Source organism: Chamaea fasciata, unplaced genomic scaffold, assembly GCF_029207755.1.
Source record: "Chamaea fasciata isolate MVZ Bird 193981 ecotype frontalis unplaced genomic scaffold, bChaFas1.0.hap1 SCAF_1, whole genome shotgun sequence".
NCBI lineage: Eukaryota > Metazoa > Chordata > Aves > Passeriformes > Sylviidae > Chamaea > Chamaea fasciata.
In genome coordinates, this window is record NW_027094086.1 from 85,529,930 (window position 1) to 85,547,241 (window position 17,312).

Below are 17,312 nucleotides of genomic sequence, written 5' to 3' on the forward strand. Positions count from 1 at the left end.
CAGCATTGGATTATACTGCTGAGCAGCTCATTGTTTTACGGTCAGTTCTTCTGCTGCATGAGTTTTTGAGTGTCATTGATCAGTACCTCCCAGGTGGGGAAAATGATAGCTTAGCTTGCTAAAATAAGCTGGAGGATGTTATTTTTTGGCCATTCGAGTAGTTTGTTTGATAGCTTTCCCTCGCACCTGTTTTATCTTCTTTTAATGTTATTTTGTATTTTGTTGTGATTCTTCTACAATACTTGAAAATTAACCATTAATGGCAAATCCTGCAGTACAGAACATTTTAGTCTCTAAAAATAAGTACCACCCCATGGCACAGGGCATGTGTCACTATAGAAATGGTAGTTGTCACAAAGAACTAGTCAGCTTTTCTAGTGTGATTATGGCAAAGGGTGTACCTTGCTCTCAGCTCTGGATGAGAAACCCTTATGTAGCTGTTATCATCAGCAAAAATACTGAGGTAGAATATTCCTGAGCACTTTTTCAAGTGCTTCTAGGAGAGTCAGACTAACCAAACTGAGTTAATCCAAAAAAAGGAGTCCCTCACTATAGCTCTGAAGCTGCATGATAAATTGTGTATCATTGGTTAATTGTTGTAATTTTTGTGCTGTAAATAAAACAAAAAATGTATTCAAGAAAAAATAAAGGGTCACAAAAAAAATCTTTTTAATCAAAAAGAGAACTGTCAAACTAGGTTTTGTTGCAGGCTTGGACAATACAGCTAAATATAACTGCTTTCTTTATGCATTTCTGCTTGCTCCATAAATCATCAGGTTAAGAATGGATTTTGTGTCTCCTGTTCTAGAGTTCATCTGTTATCTCTGCAAGGTACCTGTTTTTTTGGATGAGAGGGATGGCTTCCTGCTTGAAAAGGGCATGTCCTTAATGGGTGGCCTTTCAGTATAGAAAGAGAGTGGTAGAACTTTGTGCTCAGTAATTGATGCTGCTCGTTACAAAGATTTCGTACTAGAGAATAAAAAAACCTTGGTAGTAGAGACCTTCCTCTGAGAATCGTGCTCTTAAAGTCTATTTTAGAAGGTCAGGAGAGGCAGAGAGGATCAGCAAGACCATCAGTAACTGCTTTTTTGACAAGATAGGAAGTTTGATTAATGAGTTTGTTCTTAGTTTTTAATTTAACATTTCTGATTTAATATTTGAAGGTCTTTTTACTCAGTCTCTACTAAGATTGAAGGCATGTTTCTCCACTGTGACTTTCTTCAACTCTTGGAGTTGCGTTTTCTTGTAAGGTGTCTTTAAATAGTTTAGTGGAAAAACAAGTTTCATTTTTGTAGCTGCATTTTTTAATCCCAGTAACTACTAGAAGGTTAAATAATCAGAATAAAAATATTTTTAATGTATTTTAAGATTTTAAATAAAATTTGGACAATTTATATTGCATGTGTCTCTACAGAATGCATTGAACTGATTAACAAGGCAAAGGTGGAGCTTGCTTGTATTTGATTCTTATTTTTCTGTTGATTTGGGTGATTTTTAAAGACCTATGAAGACAGAGCTAAGCAACATCCTGATGACACAGTACAACACCTGGAGGGTGTCACATGCAGTTGTAGGATATGTCCTTTTATTGCTGCTAAGATTACAATAATTGCAATCATTTAACCTTACTGTTGAAAACCAGGGAGTACATTAGGATAGCATGCCACGTGTAAAATTGAGAGGCACTGTTTTAAGAAAATCTGTTGTCAGCAGTCATGTGATTTGGTAATGAATCATATATGTACCATATATGTACGCTGTTTCTATGTGCACCATACATACTTGTATTTTTCCTCCCATCCTTCTAAACTGTTCTGTAGACATTCTGTTTGGTTAATGCCAGTCCAGTAAATGTCACTCTTTCTTCAGAGGTTCTTCTGAGTAGGTGTGATCTTGGCTTTTATGCATGGTTTTTGTTCATGATGGGCTGGGAGTTGAATTAATAATAGTCCAAACCCCAAACATGTGCCTTTTTTTTTTTTTTTTCAATTACCAAAAAGAAGAGAGTGATGAGCAAGAAAGCTGTATCAGTTCCATAACTGAAGTGAACTGGGATGGAGAATTTACCAGAAGAATCAGCCTGGGAGGAAAAAGGAAATATAAAGGGAAAACCCTAAGACTAGCCTTGAACTTACCTCTTTTTCTGTAAAAGAATTCCCTTTCCACAGGATTAGCATGATTGGCATAAGTTTTAGTCCGAGGCATGAGCCTCTGTCCCTGCAGCTGCTGCTGTCTGCTGCTGTCTGCCCTGTCTGCTTTACCCCAGTGCCTGAATTCCTCCAGCCTGTGGGTCCCACATGCAGTTGCAGAATGTGCATGCTTAATACTTGTAACATAAATATCATCTCTGTTTGCAGATAAGTGAGGCATGGTAATTTGTTCAAGTATGTGTATCAAAGGCTGTGGCAAAAACAAATTCTCTATTTTCATCAGAATCCTCTAAAAAAATTGTCTGAATTTTCCCCAGTTCCTAAGCTGTTCTATATTGTCCCTGGTAGCTAAAGGTTAGCTCAGTGTAAGTGAGAGATTCTCACATATGCCTTATGCTAAGCAAGCAAATTATTCAAACAGTATCAAATTGATAAGTTTGGTAAGGTAAACACACTGTATTTATACAGCATATTTAAACATGACTTCTATATTGAGAGAGGGAAATCATGTCCACATTGAGGTTAGTGCAAGAGCTTCTCGGAGGCCAGTGCTGATTGTCAATTTTAATATGTCATATTCAGATTCTTGGGCATGCAAAATACTTAGTGAAGAACAGTTTTGGGATTCTGGAAGATGTTTTTGAGATAAAAGCAACCGTCTAAAGTTTGAAGTGAGGGATTTTCAGTCAGCAGTGGAAGACTATAATAGTATAGAGCTGCAATACAGAATTACAAAACTACAAGACTATTTTATATTCTCTCTACACTTAACAAATTACTTATGTGCAGGTCATTCTCTTGAGTTGTATATCTGCCCATGCCTAATGCTTACTTTTGCTTTTAACAGGTAGAGAGAATTGTTGACAAGAGGAAAAACAAGAAAGGAAAAACAGAGTATTTGGTGCGATGGAAAGGATACGACAGCGAAGATGATACTTGGGAGCCAGAACAGCACCTTGTCAATTGTGAGGAATATATACATGAATTTAACAGACGCCACAATGAAAAGCAGAAAGAAAGCACATTAACCAGGACAAACAGGACCTCTCCAAATAATGCCAGAAAACAAATTTCTAGATCTACCAATAGTTCTTTTTCAAAGACATCTTCTAAATCTTTAGTTATGACTAAAGAACACGAGTCAAAAAATAGTCAACTTTTTTCTGCCACACAGAAGTTCCGGAAAAACAATTCACCATCGCTTTCTGGACGTAAAAATATGGACCTTGCAAAATCAGGTATTAAAATCCTAGTGCCCAAAAGTCCCGTTAAGAGTCGGACAACAGTTGACGGATTCCAGAATGAAAGCCCAGATAAAATGGACCATATAGAGCAGGATCAAGAAGATTCTGTAGCACCAGAAGTAGCAGCAGAAAAACCTGTGGGAGCTTTGTTAGGACCTGGTGCAGAGCGTGCTAGGATGGGGAGCCGACCAAGGATACATCCATTAGTGCCACAATTACCAGTGCCAGTATCAGCCACAATTGCATCAGCATTAACAATAAATGGAAAAGGTAGGTGTACGGGTCGTCATTTTGGTAGTGATTTTTCATTTGACTGGGGTTTTTTTTGCTGTTGAGATGCAGACAAATTACCCACTCTGTTTCAGCCATGCTAAATCAAGTCTGGAGAACTTCACTTTATTTTACATAACTGTATAACTACAAAGCCATTTGGAATTTTACCAGGTTTTGGTTTCCTTGCAGAGATTCATTGGTATTTGTGTTTTCAGAATCACCATAAGATACATCTGTGTTTGCCTTGACATTGTGTGGTACACATATTTAGTGTACCATTTCCAGATACTACATCATTGCTTTAAGTTTATTTAAATAGGTCAAATTTGATATGAATATTAGAAACATTAATTATGGGAAGAGATGAATGGTGTGAGCAGGGATTCTTCGTAACAGTTTATATATCTTTTTTGTTATAAATATTGCCTGGAGAAAAAGCAGTGAGAGTAATGTTGCTTAAAAAACCAAAGTTAATAAGCTTTGTGTCTGTGAAAATTTGAACCAGTTGTGGAAATACATATGCCTTCTGCCTGGATTAAAATTTGTTTTCATTATATTTTATCAATATTTTGTTGTTTATACCTCATTTGATATTAAGGAGTGGTGTCAGGCTTGCTGATATCTCAGTAGATCACTGATGAATTTGTACTGTAGATTTTGTGACACCAAAGTAACCCAAACTGCTCTTCTAGGAGGGAGCTTTGTCCCCCATCCAGCTGAGATCCTTGTTTAAGATTTCTTTGTCCTTCTTGTTGTGCCCCAAACCTTTGTTCTTCCCTGACAGACTCAGTTGTGTGGTTACAAGGGTCCTTGTAAGCATGCATTTGAAGCTAAATTTCCAAATTTAAAATTTCAAGTAAAGACTGTGCCCTCAAAGAAAATGCAGCAGGTCAAATGTGCAGGTGTGCTATTGATGACGGCTTGCTGGAAAAATTGTCTGGAATTTTTCAAGGACTGGGCCTGCCAAAAAACACACTTAAAGACGCTGTATAGGGAAAAACTGCACTGAAGACTTCGGGAGAGTTTGTGTTGGGTACCCCACTCTTGCTTGCATTAGGATTTTCCAAAAGAGCAGCTGCAGCCAGAGAGGTTGAGAAGTGGTGGACAAGGGAGGAATGTGTTCCTGGAGCTGCAGTGTCAGGTCATGGACCAACCCATTTTGCTGCAGATGAACTAGGTAACCATGGTAATGCACACATGAATGCCAGGAATATCTCTTGCTTTGCATGGGCTAAAGAAGGAATGCAAATCTCAGAGGATGTAAACGATGCTGAAGGGAAGATGCAAGAGATGCCAGGATGAGTGTTCTCTGTGTAGGTAAGGTAGAGGAGTTTTCGCATGGGATGGTTTTATGATAATTAATAGGCATTTTGGTATGGTATGGTTCCTAGTGAAGTGATTGATAAATTCTGCCTTTAGTGTCTTTTTTTTTTTTGCATCATGGCATCCAGGAAAAATACCTGGGACGTGAAGGACCTTTTTGGGTAGATCAGATTAAGTTGTTCCTACCAGTCTCTCACTTTGGTAATAGTGGTATGGCAAGGGCCCAGTCATAGGGCATCAAATGGAGGCAGAGAGGCCTGCAGAGGAAAGGGAGTGACACAGAAGGTGTTAGGTGAGATACCTTCCTGTTCCACTGCGGTGTGAAAATTTTCTCAACTGCCACCACCTCCTTCAACACTTCCTAGGCATTTGTCTCGTCAACTAACAAGGAAAGCTATTGACTGGCTCTAGGGATGATGGCAATAGGAGTTTTCTCACACTTACGTGTTCATGAGATCCTGAGGTGTAGATCAAAAAAGGAGAGCCAAGGAGATAGTCACAATACGTGGTTGATGAAACATACACAATATGTTCCGCCTTCTGTCTGCTGCTGGAGGCTTATCAGTGCATTAACTGAGGTTTTCCCTATCGTCCCTGATATACCACTGCCAATCCCCAAGCTGAGCTGTGCAGTCTGCTGGGAAATGGATGCTAAATGTCCATATTTATTGGGATTTTATTTGTTCATTTGCAACACTTTCGGGGGTAACCATCCAATCATGCAGTATTTCTGTGATTATAAAACTTGGAAAAAAAGTTGCAGAAGAAAAATACTTTGCACTTTTATCTGACATCAGTCTATTGTCCTGACTTTTCAGGATTTCTTTGATGTATCTTCCTTGTGGAAGCCCAGGCTCCAGCTCAGCCATTATGCATGGCCTGAGTGGATTTATTTAGGGAGAAGCAATGAGAGACAGCCTTGTCTTCTAGAGCTCTCCTGGCCTTGGAGCTTCCTGAGCTGACACATTTGCTGTCTTTTCACTCCTTGAAGATGCACTCTTCTCCTTGTTGTTTTTTATTTTTAACTTCACACTGCATCTCATTAAAAGTGTAGTAAATAGGTGCTTCCCTCCCCTGCATGGGGCTGCTGCAGTTCAGGATCCTGTTTTGCTCCTTACTCAGGACATTCCTTCAGTCTTAAATGGACACCTCATCACATTTTCAGCACGACCTTGGGAATCATATATCATGAGGGGTATTCATTGCATAGAAATGTGTCTTTGTGTGCACCAGATCTAACATATTAATAATAACTGCCCACCTCCTCCACATACACCTTCTGTCAATTTTAAGAATTCCTACTACCACTTGGAAGATGCTGTCTAGAAGACAAAACCATGTTTTGAAAAGTAAATTCTTACTTGAGCTGGTTTAGGAATTTTTAATCAAGATGGTTTTGTTGGTAAACTGAATTAGTCAAAACAGAAATCACTAATCATAAAGCATAATTTTGAAAGAGTCTAGAAAAAGACATATTACACTTCCAAAAAATTTTAGACGGGTTTTAAAATTAAAACTGAATTACATTTGTTGAAAGTAATATTGGAAAAATAATTCAAGATTTTAACATGAAAACAGTGCTCCTGATTTTGAGTATATTGCTATGACTTCTTGAATAGTGTGACTCAGGTTGATCTTTAAGTCCTACCTCAGGATGGTGAAACTCCTCAGTGTTTAGTCTGTTATTTGTTTGTTTTCCCCAGCCTTATTTTACCTTTTTTTTTTTTTGTTTAATTTTTAAGAGAAGTGCATACCAGAAATCCCAGAGACGTGTATGTGTATGAAAATACCATGACAGCCATTACTAGGAGATACTAGTGTCATTGTAGCACCTAATCCTTCTTTTTCTGAGACAAACTTCAGTGGTGCAGTTCATGTTCCAAAATCTTGCAGTCTCAGAAAAGGCAATCATCAAATAACTGTATAAATGTATGGGAGTTCTGAGGAATAAAATAACAGTAATGTTTACTCTGGGAGCTGGTGGTCTCAGCACACTGAAATCAAGCCACTATCAAAAAGAATAGCATTGTGTTGAATGTTCATATTTTAAAGGCTTGGCCTTGAAAACTGACTCAATGGAGTAAAAAATGTACAAGTCTAAGAATTAGGGTGATTTACTGAAGAAGTGAGGACAGATCACTGAATTGAACATTGCTCTGGTTCTGGTATTTTGAAATATATAGTGATTATCAGCTGTTACTAAAAGTTAATAAAAGCAATCCTGAAATGGATGAACAAAATAGACAACACCAAAGAAGTGAAATGTTGTGAAAAAGATGTTGGTGGCAACTACAAGTAAGGCGTATTACTCAAAACTAGGTAAGACAAAAAGTGGCTTTGTGTCTAACAACAGGTTCTAATACCTTAAGTTTCTGAAAATTTCCTTCAAAGTGGTACTGAAAAGTAGCTTTGAAATCTTATTGCAAATGGTTTCAGCATAGAACGGTCGTAATAACCAGGGAAGTTCTGTTTAACACAGTGCACAAGAAGAGAAGCTATAAAGGGAATCTGATCTGTCAGTCACACAGGGCTAGAGAGTTGTCTTGAAATTTTAGAAAGGACCATAAGCCAGGGGAATACCATTTCTTGGCAAATTCTGTTATTTTTTATTCTTGGTAACGCTATAGTTGCTGCAGTTTCTATTCAGCTAGCAATGTCCAGCATGTGGATGTAATTGAGAATAAATGCCACAAGAAGGGAAATTACGGGCAGAAAGGCATGCAAAGCTCCAAGTCTAAAATAAGGAAGAAAATAACATCTAGCTGCATATGTGGTCACAATTAGAATGAGGCAGGCTGGTGCTGGTATTTGGGAAGAGAAGAAATACAAGAAATGCAGTGAATTACATCACTTGTTAGTCAGACAAGCACCACCAGTGTTCACGGAGGCATTAGCATCTCCCTCCTTGCACGTATTAGTTCAGACGAACGACTTGCAGGAGCAGCAAGCTGACAATACAAAGATGCTTGCAGTGTAGCACCCTTCAAGGAACAAGGGTATCTGCTGATTTTTTAGTTGGATAATGGTGCTGTTTTTATCTCAAAACAATGGAATTGTCAGCAAAGAAAAGCAGGCATCAGAAAAAAAACCAAGAAGAAAAGACTGAACTTAAGTTTTGTTTGTTACCTGTTCTCTCCTTTCCCCAGAGCAGCTTATGGGATTAAAACCCACCAATTTGGAAAAATAAAAATCCACTCAAAACACCAAAGGAAAATAGTGTCTGTTTGGTTAAGTGTCTGATAGCTTTAGTCTCAAAAGGAGTCAAGCAAGCATTCAAGGGATTATGGAGGTCACTGGAGCTGAGGAGAAGCATCCATTCTCAATGCAATACCCAGCCCTGCTGAAAGGAGTTCAGTCCCTCCCTATTCATTAGGGTGAGGGAAGCTCACACACTTCCAGATTCTCCAGGTTGCTTTTTCACCTGTGCCTGTGTGTGCCTGGGTGTTGAGCTCTGCATGAGGAAAGCTCCACTGTCACCAGCATAACTGGCCAAGCTCAAGAGTCCCATGGAAAGAGCACAGCACTGACAGAGCTGTGAACCACAGAGTTGTCCAGATGGACCACAAGCCATGCATATAAACCCTCTGAGAAAGCAGAATTAAGAGAAGGTTGAAGAAGTTCATTGCTGTGAGTTTGGAGTACAACAAAAGGAAAGTTGGGATGATGTGTTACAGTTTGTTTGTATTTCTTTTTAGCATCCTGAAAGGACAGGAGCAGCTTTGAGCCCTCCTTTTGTGAGTTGGGAGATTTTTTTTTTGGTTAAGTGGTAAAATGTGATTCAAAAAAAAAAAGCCCTAAGAGTAGAACTTCCTTTTACAGTGTGTTTTGTACATTGCACTTGGATGGTGGCTTGATCTCTGCTGAGTGATCTGGAAAGCAACCAAATATTTTATTAGTGCAAACAAAAGTCTATGAAATAGGTTAAAGTCCTTTGCAAAGCCCTCTTAACTTCTGAAATTACTGGTTAAACTTCTTTTTCAAATGCAGAAGTTTGTAATTTTCTGTCTTTGGTTGTGTATCCATTTAGCAAATCACTAAAGAGTAAAGAGGAAAGCAATTTTCATTTAATCAGGCTTAAAGGCACCTTTGGGTTGCTTTTTTTTTTTTTTTTTTCTCCAGAAGTTGAATTTTGTTTCAATTTTATTTCTTAAGAATTCACATTATTATGTCCCTTATGCACAGTATTGCAACATTTTAACTTAACAGCAATTTTTCCTTCTGTCTTACGATCTCATGTTCTTCAGCTTCTTTACTCTTAACTAAAAATAATCCAAATTGTTTCTAATTTCTTGTTTATCTTGTTTAAGTTTTAAGCAATATGGTAGAGTGCATGCTCTATGTCATGTGGAACACTGATCTGTTACTGTTCTGTTTTTTTGTCTTCCCTCTGCCCTATTGCTTCTGCAGTTTATAGTACACATTATTGTTACTTTACATGGAGCACCAGGGTTGAGACTTGCTGTGAAAATCTCTTATCTTTAGAACCGTATTGGTTTATGTCAACAGATTATCATAATAATAGTAATCAGGATATAAGTGCAGAGTTTGCTTTCATTTTGAGGCTTTATTCCTGAGAAACATAAGGCATAAGTGACTGGTTTCTTTTCTGCCTTCTGCCATTCTCCAGTACTCAAAATGGCGACGTCTCAGTTGGATGCTACATCGATGTAGACTTTTAATTCAGCTGAGCTAGTGTAAAATGTAGTTACTTTGAAAAGAGTGATCCCTTTCCTTTCCCCAGTCCCAGGTATGGGAGATATATTTATATATATGGTTAACCATATGTATATATGGCCTAACCAACTGCTTCTTTAAGGGCAAGCTTATTTTTATCAGCCTTCTGGAAGTGACAGTGAGGTAGAGGATATGTCCCTTGGGAGGGAGACAGACACATACTTTTTTCCTTTCTTAATTCTGTCCCTGAAAAACCTCTAAATGAAACTCTGAATCAAACGTATTTAATTAAAAAAAAAAAAAGGGTAAGAAGTTTCCTAATAAATTCTCAGTTTGGATATAAAAACCTCAGCCTAAGTTGCTAGAAAAGCTCCTGTGTTGTTCTCGCTGGAATTTGTCTCACAGGTTGTAGTGGTTTGAAAGCAAAACAAATGAGAGGCTCCAAGTCAGAGATACAATTTAATAGGAAAAAAAGGAAAGAAAGTAAAATAAAATAGATGCAATCATACAAAAGACCACTGACAGAGTCAGAATACAACCTGAGCAGAGTGATGGAAGCAGTCCAGATGAGGTGGTCTTCCTGAAGCAGTGATCCTGTAGAAAGGTCTGGTAGCTCGGGTCCTCTGGGATTCCAGTGGGTAAGCGCCCCTCTGGTGTTCAGAGTCTCAGCTTGTATCCAGGCTGGAATGCTTGGTTCCTCTCTCTGGGCAGAGCATCTCACAATGGGATGGTGAGTCATGTGATAAGGCCTGATGGGCCCATTAACAGGAGATAGTCCAGGAGGGGGTTATCTGTGAGGCGTGTGGCAAAGGTGCTGATGGGCCCATTAACAGAAGATAAGCCAGAGTTGGGGAGGCAGGGAGCACTGCCTCACCTGGTTTCAACAGTTCATGAAGATGGTGATAGAATATACTTCAACCCAGGACATTATCCACCCCTTATTCTATTACCATCTACATCATCCCAAATCAATACCTTCCTTAAACTACACACACACATGCATATATATACAATGAAAACCTACACACAGTTCTCACTTAAAATAAGGTCTCCTTGTGGTACACAGTGGGTTTCCCCATCCCTTTGCATCACCCACCAAGTGTAACCAGGTCCTTGAGCAAAGACAACCCCACGGATGGGTTTGCCCTTGCCCGAGGTGGGATTAATCCAAACAGTCTTTCCTAACATACCTCTCATGTGTACTACAGGGACCCTATCTCCATCCACTGTGTGCAAGGATTCAGACTGGGCAGGACCAGCTCGATTGATGGACCCTTGGGTATTGACCATTTAGGTGGCCTTCGCTAAGTTCAGTTCCCAATTTTTGAAGGTCCCTCCACCAAGTGCCTTAAGGGTAGTTTTAAGCAGTCCATTGCAGCGTTCCACCTTCCCGGCAGCTGGTGCATGATATGGGATATGGTATATCCATTCGATTCCGTGTTCTCTGGCCCAAGTGCTTATGAGGCCATTCTTGAAATGAGTCCCGTTGTCTGACTCAATTCTCTCAGGGGTGCCATGTCTCCACAGGAGCTGCTTTTCCAGGCCCAAAATGGTGTTCCAGGCAGTAGCATGAGGCACAGGGTAGGTCTCCAGCCATCCAGTGGTTGCTTCCACCATGGTGAGCACGTAGCGCTTGCCTTGGCGGGTTCGGGGAAGGGTGATGTAGTCAATTTGCCAGGTTTCCCCATACCTCTATATTTTGACCATCGTCCGCCATACCACCGAGGCTTCACTCGCTTGGCCTGTTTGATTGCAGCGCAGGTCTCGCAGTCATGGATGGCCTGGGAGATGCTGTCCATAGTAATGTCCACCCCTCGGTCACGAGCCCATCGATATGTTGCATCTCTCCCTTGATGACCAGAGGCATCATGAGCCCAACGAGCTAGGAGTAATTCTCCTTTGTGCTGCCAGTCTAGATCAACCTGAGATACTTTCACCTTGGCAGCTCGATCCACCTGCTCGTTGTTATGATGTTCTTCATTAGCCCGACTCTTGGGTACGTGCGCATCCACGTGTCGAACCTTCACGGTCAGCCTTTCTACTCGGGTGGCGATGTCCTGCCAAATCTCAGCAGCCCAGATGGGTTTCCCTCTGCACTGCCAGTTGGCCTTTCTCCAGCGGTCCAGCCATCCCCACAGAGCATTAGCTACCATCCATGAGTCAGTGTAGAGATAGAGCCTCGGCCACTTCTCTCGTTCAGCAATATTCAAAGCCACCTGGACGGCTTTAAGCTCTGCAACCTGACTTGATCCACCTTCTCCCTCGGTAGCTTGTGCAACTCGTCGTGTGGGGCTCCATACAGCAGCTTTCCATTTCCGGTTAGCACCTACAATTCGGCAGGAACCGTCGGTGAAAAGGGCATATCGTCTCTCACTCTCCGGTAGCTCGTTGTATGGTGGGGCTTCCTCGGCCCGTGTCACTTGCTCCTCCTCTTCTTCAGAGGATAATCCAAAGGTCTCACCTTCAGGCCAGTTTGTTATAATTTCCAGAATCCCAAGGCGATTCAGGTTTCCAATACGGGCGCGCTGTGTGATCAGGGCGATCCATTTGCTCCACGTGGTGTCGGTGGCGTGATGTGTGGTAGGAACCTTTCCCTTGAACATCCACCCCAGCACCAGTAGTCGAGGTGCCAGAAGCAGCTGTGCTTCAGTATCAATCACCTCTGAGGCAGCTTGGACTCCTTCATAGGCGGCTAAGATTTCCTTCTCTGTGGGAGTGTAGTTGGCTTCGGATCCTCTGTAGCTTCGGCTCCAGAATCTCAGTGGTGGTCCCCAAGTCTCAGCCGGCACCTTCTGCCAAAGGCTCCATGACAGACCATGGCTCCCGGCTGCAGAGTAAAGCACATTCTTCACCTCTGATCCTGTCCTGACTGGGCCAAGGGCTACCGCATGAGCGATTTCCTGCTTGATCTGGGCGAAAGCTTGCTGCTGTTCTGGGCCCCAGTGGAAATCGTTCTTCTTGCGGGTAACCAGGTAGAGAGGGCTCATGATTTGGCTATACTCGGGAATGTGCATCCTCCAGAAGCCTATGGCACCTAGGAAAGCTTGTGTTTCCTTCTTGTTGGTCAGTGGAGACATTGCAGTGATCTTATTGATGACTTCGGTGGGAATCTGACGCCGTCCATCTTGCCACTTCACTCCCAGAAACTGAATCTCTCGAGCAGGTCCCTTGACTTTGCTCCTCTTGATGGTGAAGCCGGCCTTCAGGAGAATCTGAACGATCTTCTCTCTTTTCTCAAAGACTTCTGTTGCTGTGTTTCCCCACACGATAATGTCGTCAATGTATTGCAGGTGTTCTGGAGCCTCACTCATTTCCAGTGCAGCCTGGATCAGTCCATGTCAAATGGTGGGACTGTGCTTCCACCCCTGGGGCAGTCGGTTCCAGGTGTACTGCACGCCCCTCCAGGTGAAGGCAAACTGAGGTCTGCATTCTGCTGCCAGAGGAATGGAGAAAAAGGCATTTGCAATATCAATGGTCGCATACCATTTTGCTGCCTTGGATTCCAGCTCATACTGAAGCTCCAACATGTGGAGCATACGGCAGAGCTCAGTGGTGGTGTGACTTCATTCAGGCCACGGTAATCCACTGTCAGTCTCCATTCTCCACTGGACTTACGCACGGGCCGTATAGGGCTATTAAAGGGTGAACGAGCCTTGCTTACCACCCCTTGGCTCTCCAGCTCACGAATCATCTTATGGATGGGGACCACAGAGTCTCTGTCGGTGCGATATTGCTGACGGTGCACTGTTGCTCTGGCGATCGGCACCTGTTGTTCTTTAACTTTTAGTAGTCTCACAGCAGAGAGGTTGTCTGAGAGTTCAGGCAAGGTACTCAGTTGTCTGATGCCTTCTGTCTCTAGAGCAGCTATGCCAAAAACTCAACGGTATCCTTTTGGGTCTTTGAAATACCCATTTCTGAGATAGTCTATGCTCAAAATGCATGGGGCCTCTGGACCAGTCACAATGGGGTGTTTCTGCCATTCCTTCCCAGTTGGACTTACTTCAGCTTCTAGTACAATCAGCTCCTGGGATTCTCTTGTCACCTCAGAAATGGAAATGGGTTCTGCTCCCACATACCTTGATGGCATCAGAGTACACTGACCACCGGTATCAACCAGAGCCATGTATTTTTGTGGGTCAGATGTTCTAGGCCATCGGATCTACACAGTCCAGTAGATCGGATTGTCCCTTTCTTCTACCTGGTTAGAGGCAGGGCCCCCTTATTCTTGGTCATGGCATACATTGCTCTTTTCTTGTAAATATGTTTCTGAGGTTTTTTCAAGAGGATCAGTCATATCATCATTCCTGTACTGTTTGGAGTTTTGTGCAACATTGATTCTAGATGGGCTCTTTGTGGTAGGTGTTTCTCTTTTCAGTTCACATACTCGGGCTGCTAAGGAGGAGGTGGGTTTTCCATCCCACTTCCTTATGTCTTCTCTGTGCTCCCGAAGAAAAGACCAGAGGTTGCCTCGTAGTGTGTGTCCTCTCTCCCTGGCTGGGGAGCGCCTGCTCCTAATGGCAGAGACTCTCATTGGCTCTGGTTGGATATGGTAAATTTCTTCCTTAAGTTCTTTTTTCAGTTTCTGATGGCCTTCTTCAATCAAGCTCCGGACTTGCTTAGGCAGTCTTGTTTCCACAGACGAGACATGGGTACGAACTGGGGCAGTGACAGTGTCCTCGTAAATTCTTAGTTTATTAGCCAAGACACCTACCTTGTTTTCACTTTTCTTTCATTGCAGTGTTGCCAGGTAACGTGAGTACATCTCAGGTCCAAGCCGTGCAAATCTCAACCACATCTGTGATGTGCACTGGACACCATCTGGGGTTTTAGGAAATTTTTCATCTTCTAAAAAAATGATCTCCAACACAGCCAATTCTCTCAGGCATCGGATGCCTTGTTCTATTGTGTTCCATTTTCCTTGGTGCACTTGGAGGTCTTCTTTACAAAGGTATTTATCTTTCACACTTGTTAGCAGTCGCTGCCAGAGGCTGAGAGGTTTTTGGCTTTTCTCAATCTTTTGGTCAATGATGACATCTCGGGACGGGACAGCGATCTCAGTTGCTTGACTTCACTTCTATCTAGAATGGTGTCATTGGCTGCAGTGTCCCAGATGTGGAGCAGCCAGGTCAGGATGGACTCGTTGGTCTGACGGGTGAATTCTCTTTGCAGGTCACATAGCTCACTCAGAGATAGAGCGAGTGATGATTTCTGGCTCTGTCTCTTCTGCTGAGTGTGAAGGTCCTGCTGCACCTTCATCAGTCACTATGCGGACTGATTTGGTCTTTGATTTTTTTTTTTTGAATGGAGGCAACTGCTACTGGTTTAGGCTGTTCCGGTTCGGTGACGGTTTGTGTGCAGATGCTGATGGCACTTTTGGTCCCTTTCTCTTCTGTGACAGTCTGCATAGATGTGGACACTGTTGCCTCACTTTTGGCTTCTTTTTTCTTTGTGAAGGTCTGTGTAGATGAGGACACTGTTGCCTTGCTTTTGGTTCTTTTCACCTCTGTGACACTCTGTGTAGACACTGATACTGTTGCTCTGCTTCTTTTTCTCTCTTCTTCTTTTTTCAGAACACGCTGTATCACACTAGGTAGTGTTTTGATTCTAAGCATGGTGCGGGCCGTGCAGAGAAGACAAAGCAGGACTAACAACAGCATCGTGCTGTCCTTGGCATCTAGAGGGTACTCCATATTTTCAAAAACTGCTGTGTAATGCCTGAAAAGCAGGAAAAAATCATTCTTTATCCCTCCCCACAGGGGCTGGGTGAGATTGTTGAGGCTCTAAATGTAGCATCTTAGACTAGAACAAGAAAACAAAAGTGGGTGTATATTCTGAATAATGTTCATTGCCTCGGAGTTTATCAAGCAATGGACATAATAGACCACTAAAGCAATTTTAGTACCATACCCTGGTCTATACAGGAGCATTAAGACTGGCAGATAGTTCCCCAGTTGTGGAAAAATATAGAGAGATAGATATAAGACACATGTAAGCATGTTGAGCATCATAGCGAACAGGTGTCTTCTTCAATTCAAAATTGTAATTTTGACTTTTCTCAGTGCCTTGTGCCCCACGTTGGGCACCAAAAATGTAGTGGTTTGAAAGCAAAACAAATGAGAGGCTCCAAGTCAGAGATACAATTTAATAGGAAAAAAAAAAAAAGGAAAGAAAGTAAAATAAAATAGATGCAGTAATACAAAAGACCACTGACAGAGTCAGAATACAATCTGAGCAGAGTGATGGAAGCAGTCCAGATGAGGTGGTCTTCCTGAAGCAGTGATCCTGTAGAAAGGTCTGGTAGCTCGGGTCCTCTGGGATTCCAGTGGGTAAGCGCCCCTCTGGTGTTCAGAGTCTCAGCTTATATCCAGGCTGGAATGCTTGGTTCCTCTCTCTGGGCAGAGCATCTCACAATGGGATGGTGAGTCATGTGATAAGGCCTGATGGGCCCATTAACAGGAGATTGTCCAGGAGGGGGTTATCTGTGAGCTGTGTGGCAAAGGTGCTGATGGGCCCATTAACAGAAGATAAGCCAGAGTGGGGGAGGCAGGGAGCACTGCCTCACCTGGTTTCAACAGTTCATGAAGATGGTGATAGAATATACTTCAACCCAGGACACAGGTGTAGCCCACTGATAGACATAAAGCTCATGGTTGTGCAGTTCCTCTGATGTTACATCAGTTTACATGAGCTGAGTACCTGGAGTCTCAATCTCTCTTGACTGACTGCTCACATGGGGTCAGTAATGATCTGCCATTACATTCTCCTACAGAACATCTGCCTACATGAGACAAAAGTAAATTCTGAGGACAGGTTTGTCACACCTGCTGTGCCAAAACTTAGGAAGCACTTGAAGCACAATGAAGCAGAGCCTCTGTTTACAAGGCACTCTTTCCACCTACTTTGCATACATTTGCACAGATAAAGTGTGCTGAAGATCAGACTGAATGATAGAACAGAAATATTGATCTAGATGCTTTTTTTAGTCCAACGTTGTCAAAATTGTAGAACTTCAGGGCAGCTTTTGAAATGTGAAGCGCAATCAGAAACACTCTTGAGGTGCCTTTTGCAGTTATGCCTGGTAGAGTAACCAGCCACTTTTTTTGTCTCTTGCTGTTTCAATGTTTGCAAGAAGTTTCATCTCCCATCTCTGTTAAAGCTCTGAAGTGGATGGAATGAGTGTTTGCTAAGGCAGCTATCTATATGGATCTGTGTTCTCTTGTAAAGAGGATTAATCTTAATAGTTTGTTGCAAAAATCCATTAAGAAAACTCGACTAAAAGAACCATAATGTGGTTTGTGGAAGGTCTGCCTAGATCACATTGTCTTTGTAAAATAAAGTCAACAAAACATCCTCGCAGGGAGACTGTTACAGGTGGGATAAAATATCATGCAATTAAGACAAAACTCTGAAGTAATTTGTTTACACCCATGCTTATGAAAGAGAGAAAAGAGTTAGATTTAAGAAGGTGCAAAACTAAGATTCAAAACCAAGTTTCTTTTAAGGCGAGCTGTTGGGATAACAGCTGGATACATTCTTGAATGTTAGAGGTGTTCATAAAATACCTTTTATTTTTATGTATACATATACATATATATTTTATATTGCCCTGAAACAACTCTACTTCCTACCCAGCCAGAGAAATTTCAGT

The 17,312-nt window shown here is 41.8% G+C and overlaps 1 protein-coding gene across 1 annotated transcript in view; it reads left to right on the top strand.

Moving 5' to 3' along the window:
* The window catches only part of CDYL (chromodomain Y like), a 112,767-nt gene that overhangs the window by 44,962 nt on the left and 50,493 nt on the right, over positions 1–17,312 (top strand). The window contains exon 2 of the mRNA XM_066187559.1: positions 2,998–3,664. Coding sequence (XP_066043656.1) covers positions 2,998–3,664 — 667 coding nt within the window. The remainder of the gene's footprint in view (positions 1–2,997; positions 3,665–17,312) is intronic.